A 20,604-nucleotide genomic window follows, 5' to 3' on the forward strand; every position below is an offset into this window, starting at 1 on the left:
ATTTCCTATTTGTGTATGTACCTTTATATTGAAGGTACACATAATGGCTTTAAAAAAAGAAATGTTAACTGTTTTACTGCTGATGTTAAAGTAATACTAAAGTACTAATAATTCAAGAAACTGAAAATAGTTGTCAGCAGAGATGTGGTCATTATTGGATTTTTCCCTTTTCCTAAAAATGGTTATGCAGCTATTGCATTTACTCATGCATAAATATCTGTAAAAATATTAATATATAGTGGCCATAATACAGGAAGTCAGAAGGTTGACCACTCTTAACTTTGCCTTAAATGACTAAATGTTACCTAAGTATCTGTATGGATTACAAGGAAGTATAGAGAATACTGCAGTTAGAGGCCCTGTTACTAAATTACACATGCTATGACACCATAAGCAAAACTCTCAGGATTTTTTAAGACCAAGCACACTTTTCCTTCCGGAAACTCACAATTTTAAGTGTTTTTTTTCAACTTCCTTATTACAAAATGTTTTCCATTTTTCTTACAGTAACAAATGTTTAATTTTAATAAATGGCCACTTACATAATGAACCTTGAATTCACAATATAAATGATGTTTGTTCTGGAAAAATTTAAGAAACTGAATCACAGTACACAGAGAAATGGAATTCTATAAAATACCAAGAGTAAAAGCAGACTGAGATAAAGACCACTCACTGATTATTAGCAGAGTAAAAATACACTCTAAGTTGATATATAAATCTGAAAAGGAGGGTCGTACTCGAATAAGTATTCTGAAATCATGTTCTCCTAAACTATGTGCAGAGTTTAACAAATCTCTTCTTCGGTGCTTACCTAAAAATGCTGAAGGGAATTTAGAGGAAAATGTGGAAATCTCTGCAGAAAAAGATATATAAAATTGGACTTAATACATTTTGTCCTTTAAAAAAAAAAAGGGAACCATTCGTTCAAGCAAAGAAAGAATCTTATGCAAAATATGAGAAGCCAATGCCTTTAACTTTAGAAAACCTGCAAAGAGCTACAGGCTCTCTGCAGAAAGCTTCTATGAAATGTGCTAATGAATTCTAGATAAACCTATGCCATAGTATACGATCTGCAGCAGCTGTTGGAAATCTGTGAACCATGTATGATGGCATTAAAAGAACTCTCGGACCAACAATATCCTAAGTTGTCCCTATCAAATGTAAAGATGGTCACATTTTGACAGACAAATCACATCAGATGGCATGTTGGAGGGAACATTATTTATTTTGCTATTAATGACATCACCAATATCACATTTGAAGATATCTCGATGTTTGCTATTGAGTTTGATCAAGAATCAAGCATTTAAGAGCTGGAGAAGGTTTTAAATTGTCTTGTCTTGTAATTGGAAAAGCAGCTAGAAAAGATGGTATTCTGGCAGAACTACTCAAATGTGGGAAACTAACTCTTTCACTGCATATATAAAGTTCCTCCTTCAATCCTGGAAAGACAGAAAAGTTCCTCGGGACGTGCACGATGCAAATATCATGACCCTTTACAAAAATGATGGAGATAAGGAAGATTATGATAGTTACAGAAACATTTTCTTTCTCAGCATCACCAGCAAACCCTCTATTCAAGTGTGCTTTCATAGCTGCAAGTACTTGCTGAAAGAGACACAATGTGTATTGTGAGCAGGTAGATCTACAGTGGGTAGGATATTCTCTTTTTGCTTACTACAGTAGAAAAACAGAGAACAAGGGAAATCACTTTTTACTGCCGCCTTTGCCTTGACCAAAGCTTTTCACAGGGTTAGTAGTTCCAGTTTGGACAAAGTACTTTGAAAAATTGGATTCCCTGCCAAAGCCCTTCAGCATAATACAATCTTTCCACAGTGGAATTAAAGGAAATGCCTCTGAAAGTTCTGAGTTTAAAAAAAGTGGAGTAAAAGACGAAGATGTATCTTGCTACGTACATTGTTTGTAATATTCTTCTCAATGCTCTTGAGCTATGTGTTTAAAATGTAAGAGATTATGTTTATCTTCATAAGCAATCTGATGGCAGCCGGTCAGCCTTGCTAGACTGAAAGCTAAAACTAAGGTGCAAAAAAGTTGCTTTGAGACAATTCCTTTATGCCAATGATGGTGCTTTTATCTCTCCTAGTGACATTTACCTAGAAGAGTTTATAAAAAGCCTCCAAGGTGCATGTCGAACTTCCTCATCATTGGTGTTAAAAAAAAAACAGTATTTATGGGGCAAGGCACAGAATGCTAGTCTTCAGTTCAATCAGAGAAACCAGTCTCCAAACCATAGACTTTTTGTTTTGTAATGTGGGAGCTACTATTAATAAGACCATGTCAGTGGATGAAGAATTAGACGTATGTATTGGGAAGGCAGCCACCAATTTTGATTGCTTCACAAAATGAGCATAGACGAACAGGAAGCATACAAAAGACAAAGATCTTGATGTATAAAGTCTGCATAGTCAATATCCTTCTTTATGTCTGCAAGTCATGGGCTTACTACAGCAGGCAAGAAAAGACACACTAGCTTTCATCTATGATGCCTGAGATCCATTATCTGAGTAAGATAAAATCACCACCGAAGAAGCGCTAATCAGGGCACAAATCTCCAGGCTGACAGCAGCACCATCTACAGTAAACTTCTGATAATCCAAAATGCAGGACAATGTAGCACTTTAAGACTAACAAGATGGTTTATTAGATGATGAGCTTTCGTGGGCCAGACCCACTTCCTCAGATCAAATAGTGGAAGAAAGTAGTCACAACCATATATACCAAAGGATACAATTAAAAAAAATGAACAAATATGAAAAGGACAAATCACATTGCAGAACAGAAGGGGGATGCGGGGGGGTGGGAAGGGGGAGGAAGGAAGGTAAGTGTCTGTGAATTGCTGATATTAAAGGTAGGGAGAGTGGGATGTTTGTGAGTTAATGGTATTACAGGTGATAATTGGGGAAACTGTCTTGGTAATGGGTGAGAAAGTTCAAAGTCTTGTTAAGTCCTTGTTGACAAGTGTCGAATTTTAACATGAATGACAGTTCAGAGGATTCCCTTTCAAGTGCAGATGTAAAAGGTCTTTGTAGCAGAATGCAGGTGGCTAAGTCATTTAGAGAGTGTCCTTTCTGGTTAAAGTGGCAAGAAACTGTTTTCTCTTTGTGATCTTGTCTGATATCTGTTTTGTGGGCATTAATCCTTTGGCGAAGTGTCTGAGATGTTTGTCCAATGTACATAGCAGACGGACACTTTCGGCACATGATAGCATAGATTATATTTCTGGATGCGCAGGAATATGTGTTCTTGATCTTATAACTCACTTGGTTAGGTCCAATAATGGTATCAGCAGAATGAATATGTGGACAAAGCTGGCAACGGGGTTTGTTGCAAGGGAACTGTCATTCATGTTAAAATTCGACACTTGTCAACAAGGACTTAACAAGACTTTGAACTTTCTCACCCATTACCAAGACAGTTTCCCCAATTATCACCTGTAATACCATTAACTCACAAACATCCCACTCTCCCTACCTTTAATATCAGCAATTCACAGACACTTACCTTCCTTCCTCCCCCTTCCCACCCCCCCGCATCCCCCTTCTGTTCTGCAATGTGATTTGTCCTTTTCATATTTGTTCATTTTTTTTAATTGTATCCTTTGGTATATATGGTTGTGACTACTTTCTTCCACTATTTGATCTGAGGAAGTGGGTCTGGCCCACGAAAGCTCATCATCTAATAAACCATCTTGTTAGTCTTTAAAGTGCTACATTGTCCTGCATTTTGCTTCAACTACCCCAGACTAACACGGCTACATTTCTATCACTATTCTGATAATCCGGCATCTTTAGGACACGGGATGCTGGATTATCAGATATCCCAGAGTCAGCTGCTGGTCAGTTTCAGCAGCGGCTGACTTGGGGATGCCGGGGGCAGAGCAGCTGGGGTGCTGCCAGGTTAGTCTCCTAGCGCCGAGGGGCAGTGCTAGGGGACCAACCCGGCAGCACCCTAGCTGCTCTGCCCCCGGCTTCCCCGAGTCAGCTGCTGGTCAGTTTCTTCAGTGGCTGAATCAGGGAAGCCGGGGACAGAGCAGCTCCAATTGTCCGGCTGCCCAGAGCAGTTCCAGATGGTGGAACTATCCATCTATACCATCAGGAGTGCCGGACCATTGGATGCCAGACCACTGGAGTTTTACTGTACTTGGATTTCAAAATGCTTGCAGGAGGGATTGAAAATGCTTTGATATTGAGTCACAGACTTGAGAAGTCCAAGTAAAAGAGCATTCAACTTGACAAAGCAGTCTGGAAACAGATATCACAGAACATGATAATCAGTTGATCTCTACACAAAAAGAGTAAAAAACAAGCAACTAGCAATAGACAAAAAGAAAACACCTTTTGTTGTGCTTGATGTGATAAAAATCTGTTTGTCTAAAAATTGGCTTTTTAAAGTCACCAATAAAGCTGCAATAATCTAAATGTCTGTAAAGATGAATGAGGCCATTTACATAATTAGATTGCATTTCCATAATAAAATCATTATACAGAGAAAAGACATTTAATATCTAAAGAGAAAAGAGATATTTTAAATTCAATCTGATTAGTATGCTTTGGGATTTGATATTTTTGTAAAAAAAAAACAGAACAAAGGTTTCATACCTTTATTTGGTAGGAGATGGATAAATAGTGAAATGACTTACTTAGTACTTTCTCAAATTCAAAATGATCCCATTTTAGTTGAACTTTTTTGAGAGCATATATCAAGAAAGTTTTTAAAGAAGGGGTTTTACACGTGTAAGAACATAACATAAGAATGGCCATACTGGGTGAAACCAAAAGTCCATCTAGCCCGTATCCTGTCTTCTGACAGTGGCCAATGCCAGATGCCTGAGAGGGAGTGAACAGAACAGGTAATCATCAACCTCTCCTGTCACCCATTTCCAGCACCTGACAAACAGAGGCAAGGGATACCATTCCTACTTATCCTGGCTAATAAGTATTCATGGACTTAATCGTCATGAATTTTTCTAGTTCTTTTTTTAACCCTGTTAAAGTCCTGGTTTTCACAACATCCACTGGCAAGGAGTTCCACAGATTGATCGTCCACTGCGTGAAGAAAAATTTCCTTTTGTTTGCTTTGAACCTGCTCCCAATTAATCTCATTTGGTGACCCACTAGTTCTTATACTATGGGAACAAATAAATAACTTTTCCTTATTCACTTTCTCCATACCTGTCACAACTTTACAGACCTCTATCATCTCCCCTCTGAGCGTATGTCTACACAGCAAAGTTATTTCGAAAAAAAAGCTGTTATTTTGAAATAACTGTACTAGCATCTACACAGCCAAACCGCTATTTCAAAATTAATTCGAAATACCAGAGTGTTTATTTCCAATTTGGTAAACCTCATTCCATGAGGAATGATGCCAAATACAAAAAATCCATTTTGAAATAAGTGCTATGTAGACACTTGTTTCAAAATAGGGGGCCTCCAGCCTTCCCAGGGTGCCCTGTTGGCCACTCCAGCCTCAACTAAGAACACTTCACTCCCTCCCCCGTCCCGGAGCCCTTAAAAGGGGTTGACTCTGGATACAGTGCCTGTGCCAGCTCCAAGCCTGACATCCCAGAGCCAGCAGTCACTGTCTCTGATCCAGTGGCCCCAAAACATGAGCGAGCAAGCCACTGGCTGCCAGCCCTCTGGAGCAGTCTGCCAGGACCCGGGAGAGGTGGTGCCTTCCTGGTCCAGGGTGGAGATCATGGACCTTATTCAGTTTTGGGAGAAGTTGCCCCCAACATCCATAATCTCCACACTAGATGGAGGAACACAGCCATCTATGGCAGGATAGCTGCCAGCCTGGCCACCAAAGGCCACATGTGAACCCCGGAGCAGGTTTGCATGAAAATCAAGTTGGTCCAGCGAGACCCCCAAACCTGAGCCCTTAGCTTCCCCTCCTCCTGTTTCCCCCTTCCAACTCCCTCCTCCCAGGTTTCTCTATCACCTCTCCCACCCTCTCTTCTCCCCTCTCCTGCCTCCTTTCCCCAGTCTCACCAGAGTTTCATTACCCCCCTCCCCAGTTTTCTTAAATAAAGAGAACTTGTGTTCATGAAAATACTTGAATTTTATTTGCCATCAGGAAGGGGAGTTAGGGACGGGTAAATGGAAGGATGTGAGGGAGGAATGAGGCACAAACCCCCAGTGGGGAGACCAGGGAGGCTCTTAGTGCTCCTCAGGGTGGAAGCTCTCCCGCAGGGCCTCCTGGATACTGACATCCCCCCGATGGACCTCCCAGATGGCAGCCTGCAGAAAGTGCAGCCAGACTTGCAGCAATGCATCCACGAGAAGCACCAGAGTGCCCAGGGGCAGCTTTGGCTCCATGTTGCAGAGTGCTGTGGTGTCCCGAGGGAGGGCAACCGGAGCATGCAGAGACAAAATGCTTTGCTGTTCCTCATCGAGGTAGGCAATCAAGCACAGAAAGCTGAGAATTGGCTGTCTGGGGGGAGGGAAGGGGAGTCCCTTTAAGCACAGGCCTCAGATAGCCTCAGGCAGCAGATACACAAAGTAACTCCTGACCTGATGCCCTGGTTCTTTCAGAACTCTTGGGTAAATGTCATCTGGTCCCAGTGACTCGTTAGTGTTTAGTTTATCAATTTGTTCCAAAACCTCCTCTGACACGTCAGTCTGAGACAATTCTTCAGATTTGTCACCTAAAAAGAATAGCTCAGGTTTGGGAATCTCCCTGATATTGCTTTGAGTGAACACCATCTGGCATGCTGTTATGCATCCAAGATTCTTCAGTGTATATTCAATGTATTGCAATGTATCAATTGTTGAACAGTGGTTTAGTTGAGATGTGAAAGCAAGGGTTCATTTGCAAAAGATGAGGCAAAGCTGCTAACTGTGAAAGATGAAATTACTACTACAGCACGCATGTATGTTTTTTCTGTATGTACCTGCATGCATTTACACATCACATACTATATGCAGTAATGATATCCATGAGGTATACATTTGATATGGACACTACAGCAAAATGAGGACAGATGCATGCATGTAATTAAGTTGTAAGTGGCAAGTTTTATTAAACTTTAATACATACTTTCCACCCATCACCCAAAATATCCTGTACCAGAAAAGTAATTGATTCCATTGTGGTGGTTACAGAGTTCCTACCTTATAAACCATAATGTGGGGTAGGTTCTCTTCAGTCTATCTCCCCAGGACTTAACTTTATCTGGGTATGTCTACACTATATCACTAATTCAAACTAACTTAATTTGAATTAGTTAATTCGAACTAAGCTAATTCGAACTAGTGCATCTAGACCTAAAAACTAGTTCGAATTAGCATTTCCACACAGAGTGGACCCTGAATTGGGGTTAAGGATGGCCGGAAGCAGTGCCGGCAGGGCATCAGATTAGGATGTAGAGCGTGGAGCTGCTGTCTCAGGCTAGCCGAGGGCTGTGCTTAAAGGGACCCGACCTCCACCCCAAACAGACAGTTCTCAGGGGTGCCCCACTTGCAAAGCAGTCCTGGCTTGGAGCGCCCTGAGTGCCCACACTTGGCACATCACAGCACTCGGCCATCAGCCCGGCTGCACTTGCCGCAGGCTGCCATCTGTGGGGGACGACGACTCGGGGGGCTGCAGGAGAGCTTCCACCCCAAGGAGCCCACGGAGCCACCCCAGTCCTCCCCATCGGAGACTCATACCCCATTCCTCCCTCAGCTCCTTCCACTTCCCCTCCCTAGCCGCTCTTCCTGATGTACAAAATAAAGGACACGTGTGTTCAAAAATAGAAACTCTCTTTATTGAACAAAACTCGGGGAGACTGGGAAAAGGAGGTGGGAGAGGGGAAGAGAGAGGGTGGGAGAGGGGAGGGCAACTAAAATGATCAGGGGTTTGGAACAGGTCCCATATGAAGAGAGGCTAAAGAGACTGAGACTTTTCAGCTTAGAAAAGAGGAGACGGAGGGGGGATATGATAGAGGTCTATAAAAGCATGAGTGGTGTGGAGAGGGTGCATACAGAAAAGTTCTTCATTAGTTCCCATAATAGAAGGACTAGAGGTCACCAAATGAAATGAATAGGTAGCAGGCTTCAAAGTAACAACAGAAAGTTATTCTTCACAAAGCAAATAGTTAGCCTGTGGAACTCTTTGCTGCAGGAGGCTGTGAAGGCTAGAATTATAACAGAGTTTAAAGAGAAGTGAGATAAATTCATGGAGGTTGGGTCCATGGAGTAGTATTAGCCAGGGGGTAGAAATGGTGTCCCTGGCCTCTGTTTGTGGAAGGCTGGAGATGGATGGCACGAGACAAATGGCTTGGTCATTGTCTTCGGTCCATCCCCTCCAGGGTACCTAATGTTGGCCGCTGTCGGCAGACAGGCTACTGGGCTAGATGGACCTTTGGTCTGACCCAGGATGGCCATTGTAAGCTCAGGGCTCAGGGTCGGGGGTCTCAGTGGACCACCTTGATTTTTATGCAAACCTGCTCCTGGGTGGCCAGGCTGGCAGCTCTCCTGCCCTAGCTGGCCACTTTCCTGTGCCTAGTGCGGAGGTCGTGGATGAGGTCCACGATGTCTGCACTAGACCAGGCAGGCGTCCGCCTCTTGCGGACCCGGGCTGGCTCCCGGGAGCCGCCAGCCTGGTCCTGGGAAGAGGCTGAGGGCTGGGTGGCAGCGGGTGGCTGGCTCGAGCCATGCCAGGTGCAGGGTCTGCTGGCTGGGTGCTGGCAGGCTTGCACCTGGCACAGGCACCGTAGCCAGACCGTGCACCTTAATCCTACCTAGCTTACTCTACAAAACTAACTATATACTATGTGTTCAGTGCTCTAGTATACACACAGTTTTTAGCTATGTGTGTGTGCGGGAGGACAGGGGTGGTAACCTAAACTTTAGGTAGTGACAGTGTCAGATATCAGACTCTCTAGAATGGGGAACTGATAAAAAATAAATAGGGAAAATGCTTTTTCGGTAATGTTTTTGTATCGATAGTTTTGTTTATACAAAGTATGTCATCAAGTATTTTAATTTCAATGTAACCTAATTTTTTTTAAAGGCTGGGAAGATGGAGGAAATGAAAAACTAGAGAAGTTTTATCTAGAAGACTTTTATATTCAGCTTGTTTTGTTTTAATGTCTGACAACGTTACCCGTTTGTTCTCTCATTTATCTTCATTATTTTGTAATCTGCATTTTGCATTCTCATAGAGAGATGACTCTGTTAATTGTGCAATCTATTCTTTATCAGATGGCCTTGGTACTTTTTCCCTGTGGTTTTAGTAGCACTGTGATTGCAAAATAATTTTTTAAAATATCCCAAGAGGTCCATGTGATTGACTTTGGATGTGTTCTGAACCACAGAAGAAAATTAAAGACATATCAATTAAGTAGTTCAGATTATGCTTTTTGAGATTTATCCTGTTCTTTCCCCATAATACTCAGAGGAACAGCCTCGGAAAGCATCTCTTGTTTTTGTTAGGTCAAGAGCAGCACTAATTTTCTCCTATTTCTGGGAATTCTACTGGATGCATTTTAATTTCCAGTACAATAGAAGGATGATTGACAGGGAGGTGACCAAATCAACTTATCTCCTTCAAAGATGCATTTAAAAACATCTGAGGAATCTCTCAGAAGGAAGGCAGGTATGGATAGTGATAGGTCTTCTGTTGTTACCTGCACAGCATGTGCCATGTTTGCCTTCCTCCCGGAAGATAGAAGGGATTTCCTCTGCACTAAGTGCAAGCTGGTTGTCATTTTGGAAGAAAAAATTAGAGGACTTGAGGCCCAAGTATCAACCTTACATTCCATCAGAGAGTATGAAGACTTCCTCGCTAGAAGGCAACATTTAATCCTGCAGGCACAGCAGGCTGCAGAACCAGCGAGGGCAGTACAGGACAAGGAAGAGAACTGGCAGCATGTAACCTCTAGAAGAAAAAGGCCAACTCAGGTATCCCCATAGAGTTTTTTAAGTCTCGGCTTGACAAAGTTGGGTTGATTTAGTTGGGATTGGTCCTGCCTTGAGCAGGGGGCTGGACTTGATGACCTCCTGAGGTCTCTTCCAGCTCTATGATTCTATGAACTGCCAATCACTGTCCTGTTGACTCCAGTACTCCAACTCAATGAGACGCGCAAGAGGAGTCAATGGGAGAACTATGTTGTTCATGTATCTGAAGTTGCATAACTTAGATCGATCTTCCCCCAGAGTGTAGACCTGCTAGATAGCTAAGTAGCCCCCTACATAGCTTTCAACTTCTATAGTTTGTTCTATAGAGTATACTCAAGTGAAATTGTTTTATCACTCATGTTGGCCAGATTCTGCTTCTATTACTTATGATGAGTGTAGGACCTTACTCTGCAAGTGGTACTACTGAAACTATTTTATAGTAATCCCAATGGACCAGAGTCTGCCACCCTTATATTACAAATAGTACCTTTCTTTGTGAAATGTCCCGCTGATGCCGCTGAAATCATGGGGAATGCTCACAAAAAAAGATACTGTTCAAGCAAGGAGAAATTGCAGAATTGGGCCTTATGTTACTCAATCAGGAAAAATGTCGGGTTTTTATAGTGGAGGAAACAAAACTACATACAATACACTATTATCAGGAGCGAGCCAAATATGGCCTCTGGGCTTCATCCAGCCAGCCACAATACTCTGGGCTGCCAATGTCCCACGGCCCAGCAGGCCTCTCAGGCAGGCTACCTGCTTGCATGGCCCCACATACCACTCAAAGTGGCCAGCTGCTGGGGCCATGTGTGTCTCTGCACTGCAGGCCCCATTGGATGGTGTCCATGTGCTGCCAGCGCAATCCTTGCAGCTCCAATTGATAAGAAACTGGCCAATGAGAGTTCTCTGAGCCATGCTCGTGGTGCAGGCAACATGCAAAGCTTCCTCTTCCCATGGGACATGTGGCTCAGATATGCACACATGGGCCACTTTGACTGGCATGTGAGGTCATGGCAGGCAGGGAGACTGCCTAAAGGTCCTGCTCGGCTACCGGCCGAGAATCGCATACTACAGTAAGCATGAACCTGGCACCCCACTCCCTCCTACACCCCAACTTCCTGACACAGATCACAACCCAAACCCTCTGAACTCCCTCCTGCCCTGGTCACAACTCCCTCCCAGACCCTGCGCCCTTTCCTAAACCCGTCCCCCAAGTCAGAATCCTCTCCTGCACCCATGCCCCCTCCCAGACTCTGTAGCCCCTCCTGGATTCCAATCCTCTGCTGCTCCAGGTCACAACCCCTTCCTTCACCCAAACTTTCTCCCAGACTCTGCACTCCAATCTCCCTTCTACACCCAACCTACCTTGATTCCCTTCTGCACCCAACCTCCATCTCAGACCTAGCACCTCCTCCATTAATATAGAAGCATGTGTTCCTTGACCACTTTCTAAATTCTTGCTCACCCCTGCTTAATAAGTATGTTATGTGTATTTTTTTCACTTTGTTGAATTCAATTACTTAAATTAAGCATAATTATAGGGAAATCAAGGAGACATCTCACTGCTTTTTCCAACCACACAAAGTTTCAAGGGCCAGGCCCAAAAATCATGGGATCTGCTTAAAATATAATTATTAACAGAAAAAATACTGAGTTCAGGGATTATTTTTATTTTCCTTCCCATTTTTTACTCTGTAAGGCTATGTCTACACGGCATGCTTATTTCAAAATAAGCTACTCCGGAATAGTTATTTCAAAATAGCTTATTTTAAAAAAATCGCTCGTCTACACTGCAGGGATGCCTCAAAATTAGTCCAAAGCAGGTTTCCCTAATGTAGACATGCTACCTCGATTTAGAGCCCCAGGAGGCACTGGGAAGGAATAACTTAGAATGGCCCTGGTGAAGGGCTATTTCGAAATAGCAGCAGTGGAGCAACTACACATGCCTTATTTTGAAATAGCTATTTCGGAATAGGCATTATTCCTCATAGAATGAGGTTTACAGGTTTCAGAATAAGCCATCTGTTATTTAGGAATTATTTCAAAATAACGAAAAGTCTGTGTAGACGCTCACATTGTTATTTTGAAATAATACTAGTTATCTCAAAATAATGGTGCAGTGTAGACATACCCTTGGTCTGTACACTTTTCTTTGTAAACATGTAGGCCAGAAACTTACTTAAAGAGGGCTCCACTGAGTTTTAAGTGATGAATAAACCTTACATAAGAACATAAGAATGGCCATACTGGGTCAGACCAAAGGTCCATCTAGCCTAGAATCCTGTTGGCTGACCGTGTCCAATACAAGACAATGTTAAATTATCCCTTTCTGATAAGATGTTAATGCACCCATGCGATGAAAGGATCCATATTGGATTTCAGAAGCCAATTAAACACTGTGTTTGCACCTTGAGTGTGGGCCTAGGAAGGGGATATCTAGAGCTTTTTCCATAAAGAGCTGGGTGAGCCCAGATGGAAACCCAGAAGAGAAGTGGGCAAGGGCTCCCTCCCTCTGGGAAGCAACCTTAAAGACAGCTGAGAATGAAAGAAGCGGACATTCTTCTCCAGGGGTAAACTGGAAGCCAGACTTGAGACAGGGACCTCAGGAATTGTAACTTGTTTGAACCCCAGACTGTGGAAAGGAGTTTGCCAACCACTGGCCTATTGAGTTAGTTGAGTCACAGAAACCTGTGGCTGGACAGAAGGACGGTCTAATGTAGCAGAGGTATGCCTGTAACAAGGTGGCTGTCTGAGGAGCCCACCTGGGCTGAATATTTGGTTTTGCATGCATTTCTGTTGACTTCTGGTAAAAGACACCCTGTCTTCAAAAGAGGCAGTACTCTGTAAATGAATCTGGCTGGAGGGCAAAGGCACTCCTACATGTAGAGTAGGCCAAAGCACAGTGGGGGGGATAACTGACACAAGCGAGCTGTGATACCACATACAGCCAGGAAAGGTATGTGGTATCAGCTGTGGGACAGCAACTTTACCACACCTTCTTACACAGGAAGTGTAGTGTGTATATGTTGAGAAGGATGACATTTTTACAATTACTTATTCCGACTGTAACTACACTTCAAATTTCCATGTAGTCCAAAGATCTAAATATATTGAACATCTTCCAGAGATTGTGTTTGATTTTGAAAATTTGAACCATGTAAGGAGAAGGTAACGCCATCAAGAGCTGTTCAGGCCAAGGAATGTCTCCCAACAAGAAACTGGAATTGAAGAGTAATGACTGAGTTAGATAACATTGCTAACTGAGAGTATGCTCTCAGATTGCTTCAAATGGTCTAAAAAAGACTGTTTTGATTTTCCGTTTTCAAAAGCACCTCATTAGCTAGCTTTAGTTTTTGCAAACCAAGAGATATTAGGATTAAATTTTTATTTTATTTCAACCATGAAAGTTTAAGAACGGGGATTTTCAGTTCTAACTCCTATAGTTGTAGCAAACATATAACTTGCCCTCTCTGACATATCCTTTTTCAGACAATCAGTTCTGCAGTTCCATAAACATTTTTTGCTTAACAGCTATTCCATGAGTTCAGAAAAGTATTAAGCCATTGAGTTTACATCAGAACCGATAAGGATCAGTAGTTAAATAATGGATGATGTGTCAGTAACAGCACAGTGGACAGTTTTTCATTAAAGCAATTGTTTTATTGTATATGAAATATGGAAGTTTAAAACAGAACCCATGGTACTGAACATCCAGCAGGGTGAAACGTGATTGATTTCAAGTTTCCTAGTTCTCTTTTTTTCTGTATTAGACAATAGTTCATGCTGTTAAAGATAGCTTTCAACAGGCAAAAGGGATGTATTTTATATTACCATGAGCCCTAATGGCTATGTAGCCAAGTCAATCTGCAGAGAATTTGGAAAAGATTGTAGAATTTCCAACAATATAATTGGAAAATATAACAAACAAAATAAATGTAGCAGCAAGATTCAAAATTTTACCTGACTTCTCATTCTCTGAGGGTATGTCTGCACCTCAGCGTTATTTCAAAATATCTTATTTTGAAATAGTTTATTCGAAATAAGTTATTTTGAAATAATGGATCTACACACAAAATGCATTTTGAAATAGCACATCCACACTGAGTGGACGCTGAATCGCATTTAAGGCTGGCCGGAACCAGTTCCTGCAGGACATCAGGTCAGGAGTTACTTTGTGTGGCTGCTGCCTGAGGCCTGTGTTTAAAGGGACACCCACCCCAGACAGCCAGTTCTCAGCTTTCTGTGCTTGATTGCCTACCTCGATGAGGGACAGCAAAGCATTTTGTCTCCGCGTGCTCCGATTGCCCTCCCTCGGGACACCACAGCATTCTGCAACATGGAGCCAGAGCTGCCCCTGGGCACTCTGGTGCTTCTCGAGGATGCATTGCTGAAAGCCTGACTGCACTTTCTGCAGGCTGCCATCTGGGAGGTCCATCAGGGGGCTGTCAGTATCCAGGAGGCCCGCAGGAGAGCTTCCACCCTGAGGAGCACTAAGAGCCTCCCTGGTCTCCCCACTGGGGGTTTGTGCCTCATTCCTCTCTCATGTCCTTCCACTTGCCCCTCCCTAATCCCCCTTCCTGATGTCAAATAAAATTCATGTATTTTCATGAACACAAGTTCTCTTTATTTAAGAAAACGGAGGAGGGGGGTAATGAAACTCTGGTGAGACTGGGGAAAGAAGGTGGGAGAGGGGAGAAGAGAGGGTGGAAGAGGGGAGGGGGAAACCTGTAAGGAGGGAGCTGGAAGGGGGAAGCAAGGGGAAGAAGGCGGAGGGGAAGTTCAGGGCACAGGATTGGGGGTCTCACCGGACCAACTTGATTTCCCATGCAAACCTGCTCCTGGGTTCACATGTGGCCTTTGGTGGCCAGGCTGGCAGCTATCCTGCCATGGACGGCTGTGTTCCTCCATCTAGTGCGGAGATCATGGATGTTGGGAGCATTCTCCCCCCCCCCCAACCTGAATAAGGTCCATGATCTCCACCCTGGACCAGGATTGATGCTGGAGTGGCCACCAGGGCACCCTGGGAAGGCTGGAGGCCCCCTATTTTGATATAATGTCTACACAGCACTTATTTCAAATTTGGCGTTATTCCTCGTGGAATGAGGGTTACCAAATTCAAAATAAGCGCTCTGCTATTTCAAATTAATTTCAAAATAGCTGTTTGGTTGTGTAGACGCTAGTAAAGTTATAGCAAAATAATGGCTGTTATTTTGAAATAACTTTGCTGTGTAGACACACCCTTTAAAGGGTATGTCTATACTTGCACCCTCTTTCGAGAGAGGGATGCAAATGAAGACACTGAAAATTGCAAATGGAGCCGGGATTTAAATATCCCGTGCTTCATTTGCATGTTTGTGTTATGGCACTATTTTGAAATAGCACTATTTCAAAAAAACAGACACTGTTAAGATGTGGTTGTTTCGAAAGAAAACCCTTCTCTCAAAATAACCCTTATTCCTCATTCTATGGGGTTTACCAGTTATCTCAAGAGAAGGGTTTTCTCTCAAAATAACTGCATCTTAACAGTGTCTATTATTTTGAAATAGCGCTATTTCAAAATAGCACAATAATGGGAATATGCAAATGAAGCACAGGATATTTAAATCCCGGCTTCATTTGCAATTTTGAATGTCTTCATTTGCATCCCTCTTTCAAAAGTGGGTATAAGTGTCGACATACCCTAAAACCTTTTTCTTTCTGTGTCTGCTACTTTTGTACTTTTGGGATATGGTTGTTGTTATTTTGTAACCTATTGGATTCTGTAAATAGCTAATCAGGGGTCCAGAACTAGTGGTAAAAAGCATGAGAAAATTTTAACAGTATTTTTTTAAAGAATACTTGCAGTGCTGCAAAGTCTAAGGAAACTGCTATTTCTATTTATCATGGGAAAAGGTTCAGATAAATACACAACTCCAAGTATTGTAATTTTCACAATGAATAAGCTAAATTACTTGAATCCTGTGAATTCACCAAGAAAACCTCCTCTATGCACATTAAAATGGAAGTGAAATTTTGGCCTCATGTAATGCTGGTACAGCATATCTTACATTTACAGTGGAGTGGCAGAGCTGAAACTCTTTGAGGGGTGGGCAATGCCATATGTGTGTGTTCAAAATCCATGCTCCTTTTTTTCCAGAGGATTTTGTGAGTGGCTTTGCTGTTAGGTTTTTTTAGAACACCAGTGTAACGCTGTCAAAGGCTAACTTCCTGATGGAAATAAAATATGAAAGTAAAAAAAAACAGACTTCTAGTGGTGACCTAGAAAGCCAAATTCCGTATAGTGGGATCAGGGTATAAGCATAAAAGGAAGAATTTACGAAAGACTTAACAACTGCTGATAAAAATGAATAAACCAAATCCTCACACGGAGACTAGTAAAGCAATGGTGGCTCTTTACAGCAGATGTATTTTATCCTTTTTTAAGGAAGATAAAATAGGATGTTTATCCACTGCTGTAATTATTCCCCAAGTACAACTTTATTCACTGTCAGCTCTTCCAAAATTCTATGGCAGACCATGGCCCTGGTTCTGCTTTTGTTAGAACATTACTCCAGACTTTTGTCGGTGTAACTAAGATAAGATTCTAGCTTTGTTATCATTTTCACCTGGCACTTTGAAAGAATAAAGTAACTTTATTTTTGATAAATAAGTGAATAAGATTCAGTCACTGGGTTTCAGGGTTAGACAAAAGTGAGATTTCTACCATGTCTTTGATATGATGTATTTGTCTGTTCCAGGGTTTGGTTTGGTTTTTGCACCGTCGCTATTTCCAAACATTTGAAAATTTAGTCCCTATTCAGAAGAGTGAAACCAATCTTTTCTTCCACTTGCTATGTTGTGTTAAAGACCTACATATCTAGATTTATGCATATTCTTATCCCATTGCTTCCCACATCTTATGAAGAGCTTTGTAGTTGGCACATCCTCCCTTTTCTTGAATAATGCTAAGCGGTGAAATACGTAAGTATTGATATTTAAAGTGGCATGTGGAGTAGTATCTGCTGAAATGAATGAGGACACTTCATAGATCAGAGCTACTTCAGGTGTTCTGGGAACTGAGATCTAGGCATATCTTATTTCATGCTTGAAGGTTTTTTTCAAATGTAATAGCTGAAATATATTCTAACTAAACATGATATTCTGCAGAACATTTTTCAGGTTTGTCCAGGCTTGCCCCACCAATTAGCCTTTTACATGCAATCATATGAGCACATGCCTTCCCCTGTGCAGTAATTATGTATAATCCTGTTTGGAACCAATTTTATTGCTTTTTCAGAATGAGATGAATGCCACAGCGTCATCAGGCCTCTTCTTCAAAGATGGCAAAAAGCGCATTGATTACATCTTGGTCTACAAAAAGTCAAGTCTACAAATAGAAAAAAGAAACACTTTTGAAAAGAACCTGCGGGCAGAGGGCTTGATGTTAGAAAGAGAGGTATGTCTTCTAGAGTGTATGTATTCTGAGAGAACCTATAATTTACTGTGACAATCTATTCCTAATTTATTGCAAACAGGCTTTCAAAATTATTATAAGTGCTGACCAGGCTTTTATCACTCTATATTACCATCTAAAACAGAAAGGGACTGAGTCACCACTATGTTGACTTTGTTTCTGTTGACATAATTTCATTTAAATCAGTGGAGTTGAAATATGTGGAATAGTACAGTGTTCAGCTGGCTTTATCTACTTAGAATTTGCACAAGGAGTAACCGTTAATATGCTCTGTTGTCTGTCTCTTGAGTTACAGATTATAGAGTAAACCTATTTATGGATAGAATCCATTCTGAAACAGGGTCTGCACTTTATTCTCCTCTCACTTGTGAACTTTCATTGCATTCAGTAGAATTAATCCTGATTCATTGTTATTTTCACCAGTTAAATGGAGATCAGAATAGAGCCTTATTTAACCAAAATTGCTAGACTCTATCAAGTCATTCTTGCACGTACCAAATTACAATAAAATTAGTAAATTTTGAAATTATTCTACTTAGTTGTGGTGTTATTTTGATCCAATCTAGCAAAACAGATTTTTTTTTGAAAAGTTCTGATATTTTGAAAGCAGAACCAATATCCCCCAAATCCATGACATTTTATAAAAGTAAAACTTTTTTCATTCAGAACATAATTTCAAAATCAGATAATTCTCTTAAGAAAACATGAAGCAATGTCTACACTGCCCAGTCTTGTGCAAGAACATATGTAAATGAGCTGTGGCGATGAATATCACCACAGCTCATTTGCATGACTATTGAGCCGCCATTTTGCTCAAGCGGTTTTGCGCAGGAGCAGTGTAGACTTTTGCACAAGAGCTGAAAATAAGCAGAATAGACTGTTCCTTCTGGCACAAAAGTCCCTTGCGCAAAAGTGGCAGTTCATTAGGTATGCAAATGAGGCATGGTGATATTCATCGCCATACCTCATTTGCATATGTTCTTGCGCAAGACTGGGCAGTGTAGATATGGCTGAAGGGTACATCTACACAGTAGCTCTAAAGCCAAATAAGCTATGCAACTTGAGCAACGTCGATTGTGCGGCTTAAGCTGAAATAGTTTATTTTGGCTTTTGGCGCTGTCCATACAGCAAGAAGTCTGAGAGAGAGCACTCTTCCTCTGACTTCCCTTACTCTTCATAAAATGAGGATTACAGGAGTCGGAATAAGAAGTCCTCCAGCTCAACATTATTTTTACATTATGTGAAAACAACTGTTTGTAATGTAGATGTGGACTATGTTATTTCGGAACAGTCATACCCAAAATGTTTAAATTTGACTAGCTTAGATGCAAATCAACCATTTTGAAAGAAAAAAGGTACAAAGCAACATTATAAGATTCTATAATGACTTAAAATAGTCAATCTTTTTCATTGTAATGTATTCTTAAAATCATTTTATTTTTTCAACTCTCTGATCATGACACCTTGCAAGCTTCCACACAAATACAGTATAATTAAAAATATGGCATGTTATCGACATAACTCTGGAAGAGCACAATAACATTTCCTCCCTATTATCTCTGTTTTAAATGTTGCTTGCTGTGTTGTATGTAGCCACATTTTTTGGTGCCAGGTTATTAGAGGGACAAGATGGGTAAGGTAATATTGGATCAACTTCTGTTGGTGAAAGAAGCAATCTTTCAGTCTTAAACAGACATGAGAAAAAGCTTTATGTAAGCTCAAAAACTTGTCTCCTTGAACCACAGAGATAGGTCCAATAACAGATATCACCCCACCTACCTTCTCTTTCTTAAAGATTGTGCAGCTAAAAGATTAATACTCCTTCGAGAATTATAGAATAAAAGTAGCATTTCCTTTTAGATGTGAGAGAAATATTGCTGTGGACCCAGCTATCTAACCTCAGGCAAAATGCTCTTTGGCCTCCAGATCCCTTTTTTGTGCTGAATTATGCAGAGCTGGCACTGGAGATACCTATATGTTAACTTCACAGCTATCTTCTTCCCACACAGAGGATATTCTACTTTTCCATTGTTTTGGAACCTTCTGCAGATTGATTGTCTGGGAGTGAATTTTACTCAGAGTACTTGTACTGAGCAGCCTTTTGAAACAAGGGAAAGAAATGAGAAGAGATAAAAACAGAAAGTGTGTTTAATTACTTTTTAATGTCCTCCTTGCTACTTGCATGAGACACTAAGGCTGGAAGTGTTCTTAGGTCTTACTCTCATTGTCTTCAATGGCGCATGATCAGGGTCTAAGTGTATACTTAAAAAATAAAATGAGCATCGCATTTGATAATCCTTTGACTTACAACAAAATGAATTAGGTTGTTGTAAAAATGTTCTCCCAAGCATGCATCCACTCTTCCCCAGCTTCCATGGCAAACTATTGATCCCTCCCCCCATTCCTGAACAGTATTAGAGGCAGAAACCCTAAGAAAAATCTACAGTGAGTTTTACATTCGACCCAGTGCATAATGAGATGGTGATTTCAATGGATTTATGCTAATTAACACAAGCTCATGATCTTTCCCTTGCTGTTTCAATTAATCTGAGGAAATGGTCAGTGGAATGTATGTGATGAATGAGCTTATTTACATTTCATAATTTGCATTCTTTATGTAAAGTCTTATTGTCAAATTAATCACTGGCATAAGTGGGTACGATTCCTGGTAACTTCATTAAGAGTTGTACCTGCTTTCACCTGGAGCTTTACTGTGTCCTTTGACTGTATAAACAACAGGCTCTCAAAATCCAGTCATCAACGTCCTGGATTTGAGTACTTCTACAGTGTAAACTTAAAAAATAACAAATAGTATGGTAGCACTTTAAAGACTAACAAAACATGTAGATGGTGTCATGAGCTTTCGTGGGCACAGCCCACTTCTTCAGATGACAGACCATTTTCACTTCTTGCTTTCACAGTTATAACTTGTAAAGAGGACTGAGAGGGGAAGAAAGATGAAAGACAAGTATTAAAACAAAGGAGATTGCTAACAGAAATAATAACAAAAATATATACTCAAAATGATTTACCACCTTCTATGCTGTCATTCACTTTCATATTAGTTTCTGTGTAGAGTTATTACATTGATTTAAAAAGTAATCAGGAATTAGCTGAAAAGTTTTCTGGGTTTAAACTTCAAATGGGGACTAAAACAGTAAAAATAATAATATCAGTTTTAGATTCAAACATCTTTTATAGTTTTATTTATTTTAAAAAATGTTTAAAATATTAATTTTAAAA

General features: G+C 41.1%; 2 protein-coding genes across 12 annotated transcripts in view; one reads left to right on the plus strand and one right to left on the minus strand.

Moving 5' to 3' along the window:
• The window catches only part of ANO3 (anoctamin 3), a 380,410-nt gene that overhangs the window by 258,684 nt on the left and 101,122 nt on the right, over positions 1-20,604 (plus strand). For all 11 annotated transcript variants that reach the window (XM_075927761.1, XM_075927756.1, XM_075927758.1 and 8 more), the window contains one exon: positions 17,185-17,343. In XM_075927761.1, the coding sequence (XP_075783876.1) occupies positions 17,185-17,343 (159 nt within the window). The remainder of the gene's footprint in view (positions 1-17,184; positions 17,344-20,604) is intronic.
• Positions 1-20,604, minus strand: part of MUC15 (mucin 15, cell surface associated) — a 107,595-nt gene that overhangs the window by 31,357 nt on the left and 55,634 nt on the right. The window lies entirely within an intron of this gene.

The sequence above is a fragment of the Pelodiscus sinensis genome, chromosome 4 (genome assembly GCF_049634645.1).
Source record: "Pelodiscus sinensis isolate JC-2024 chromosome 4, ASM4963464v1, whole genome shotgun sequence".
NCBI classification, from domain to species: domain Eukaryota; kingdom Metazoa; phylum Chordata; order Testudines; family Trionychidae; genus Pelodiscus; species Pelodiscus sinensis.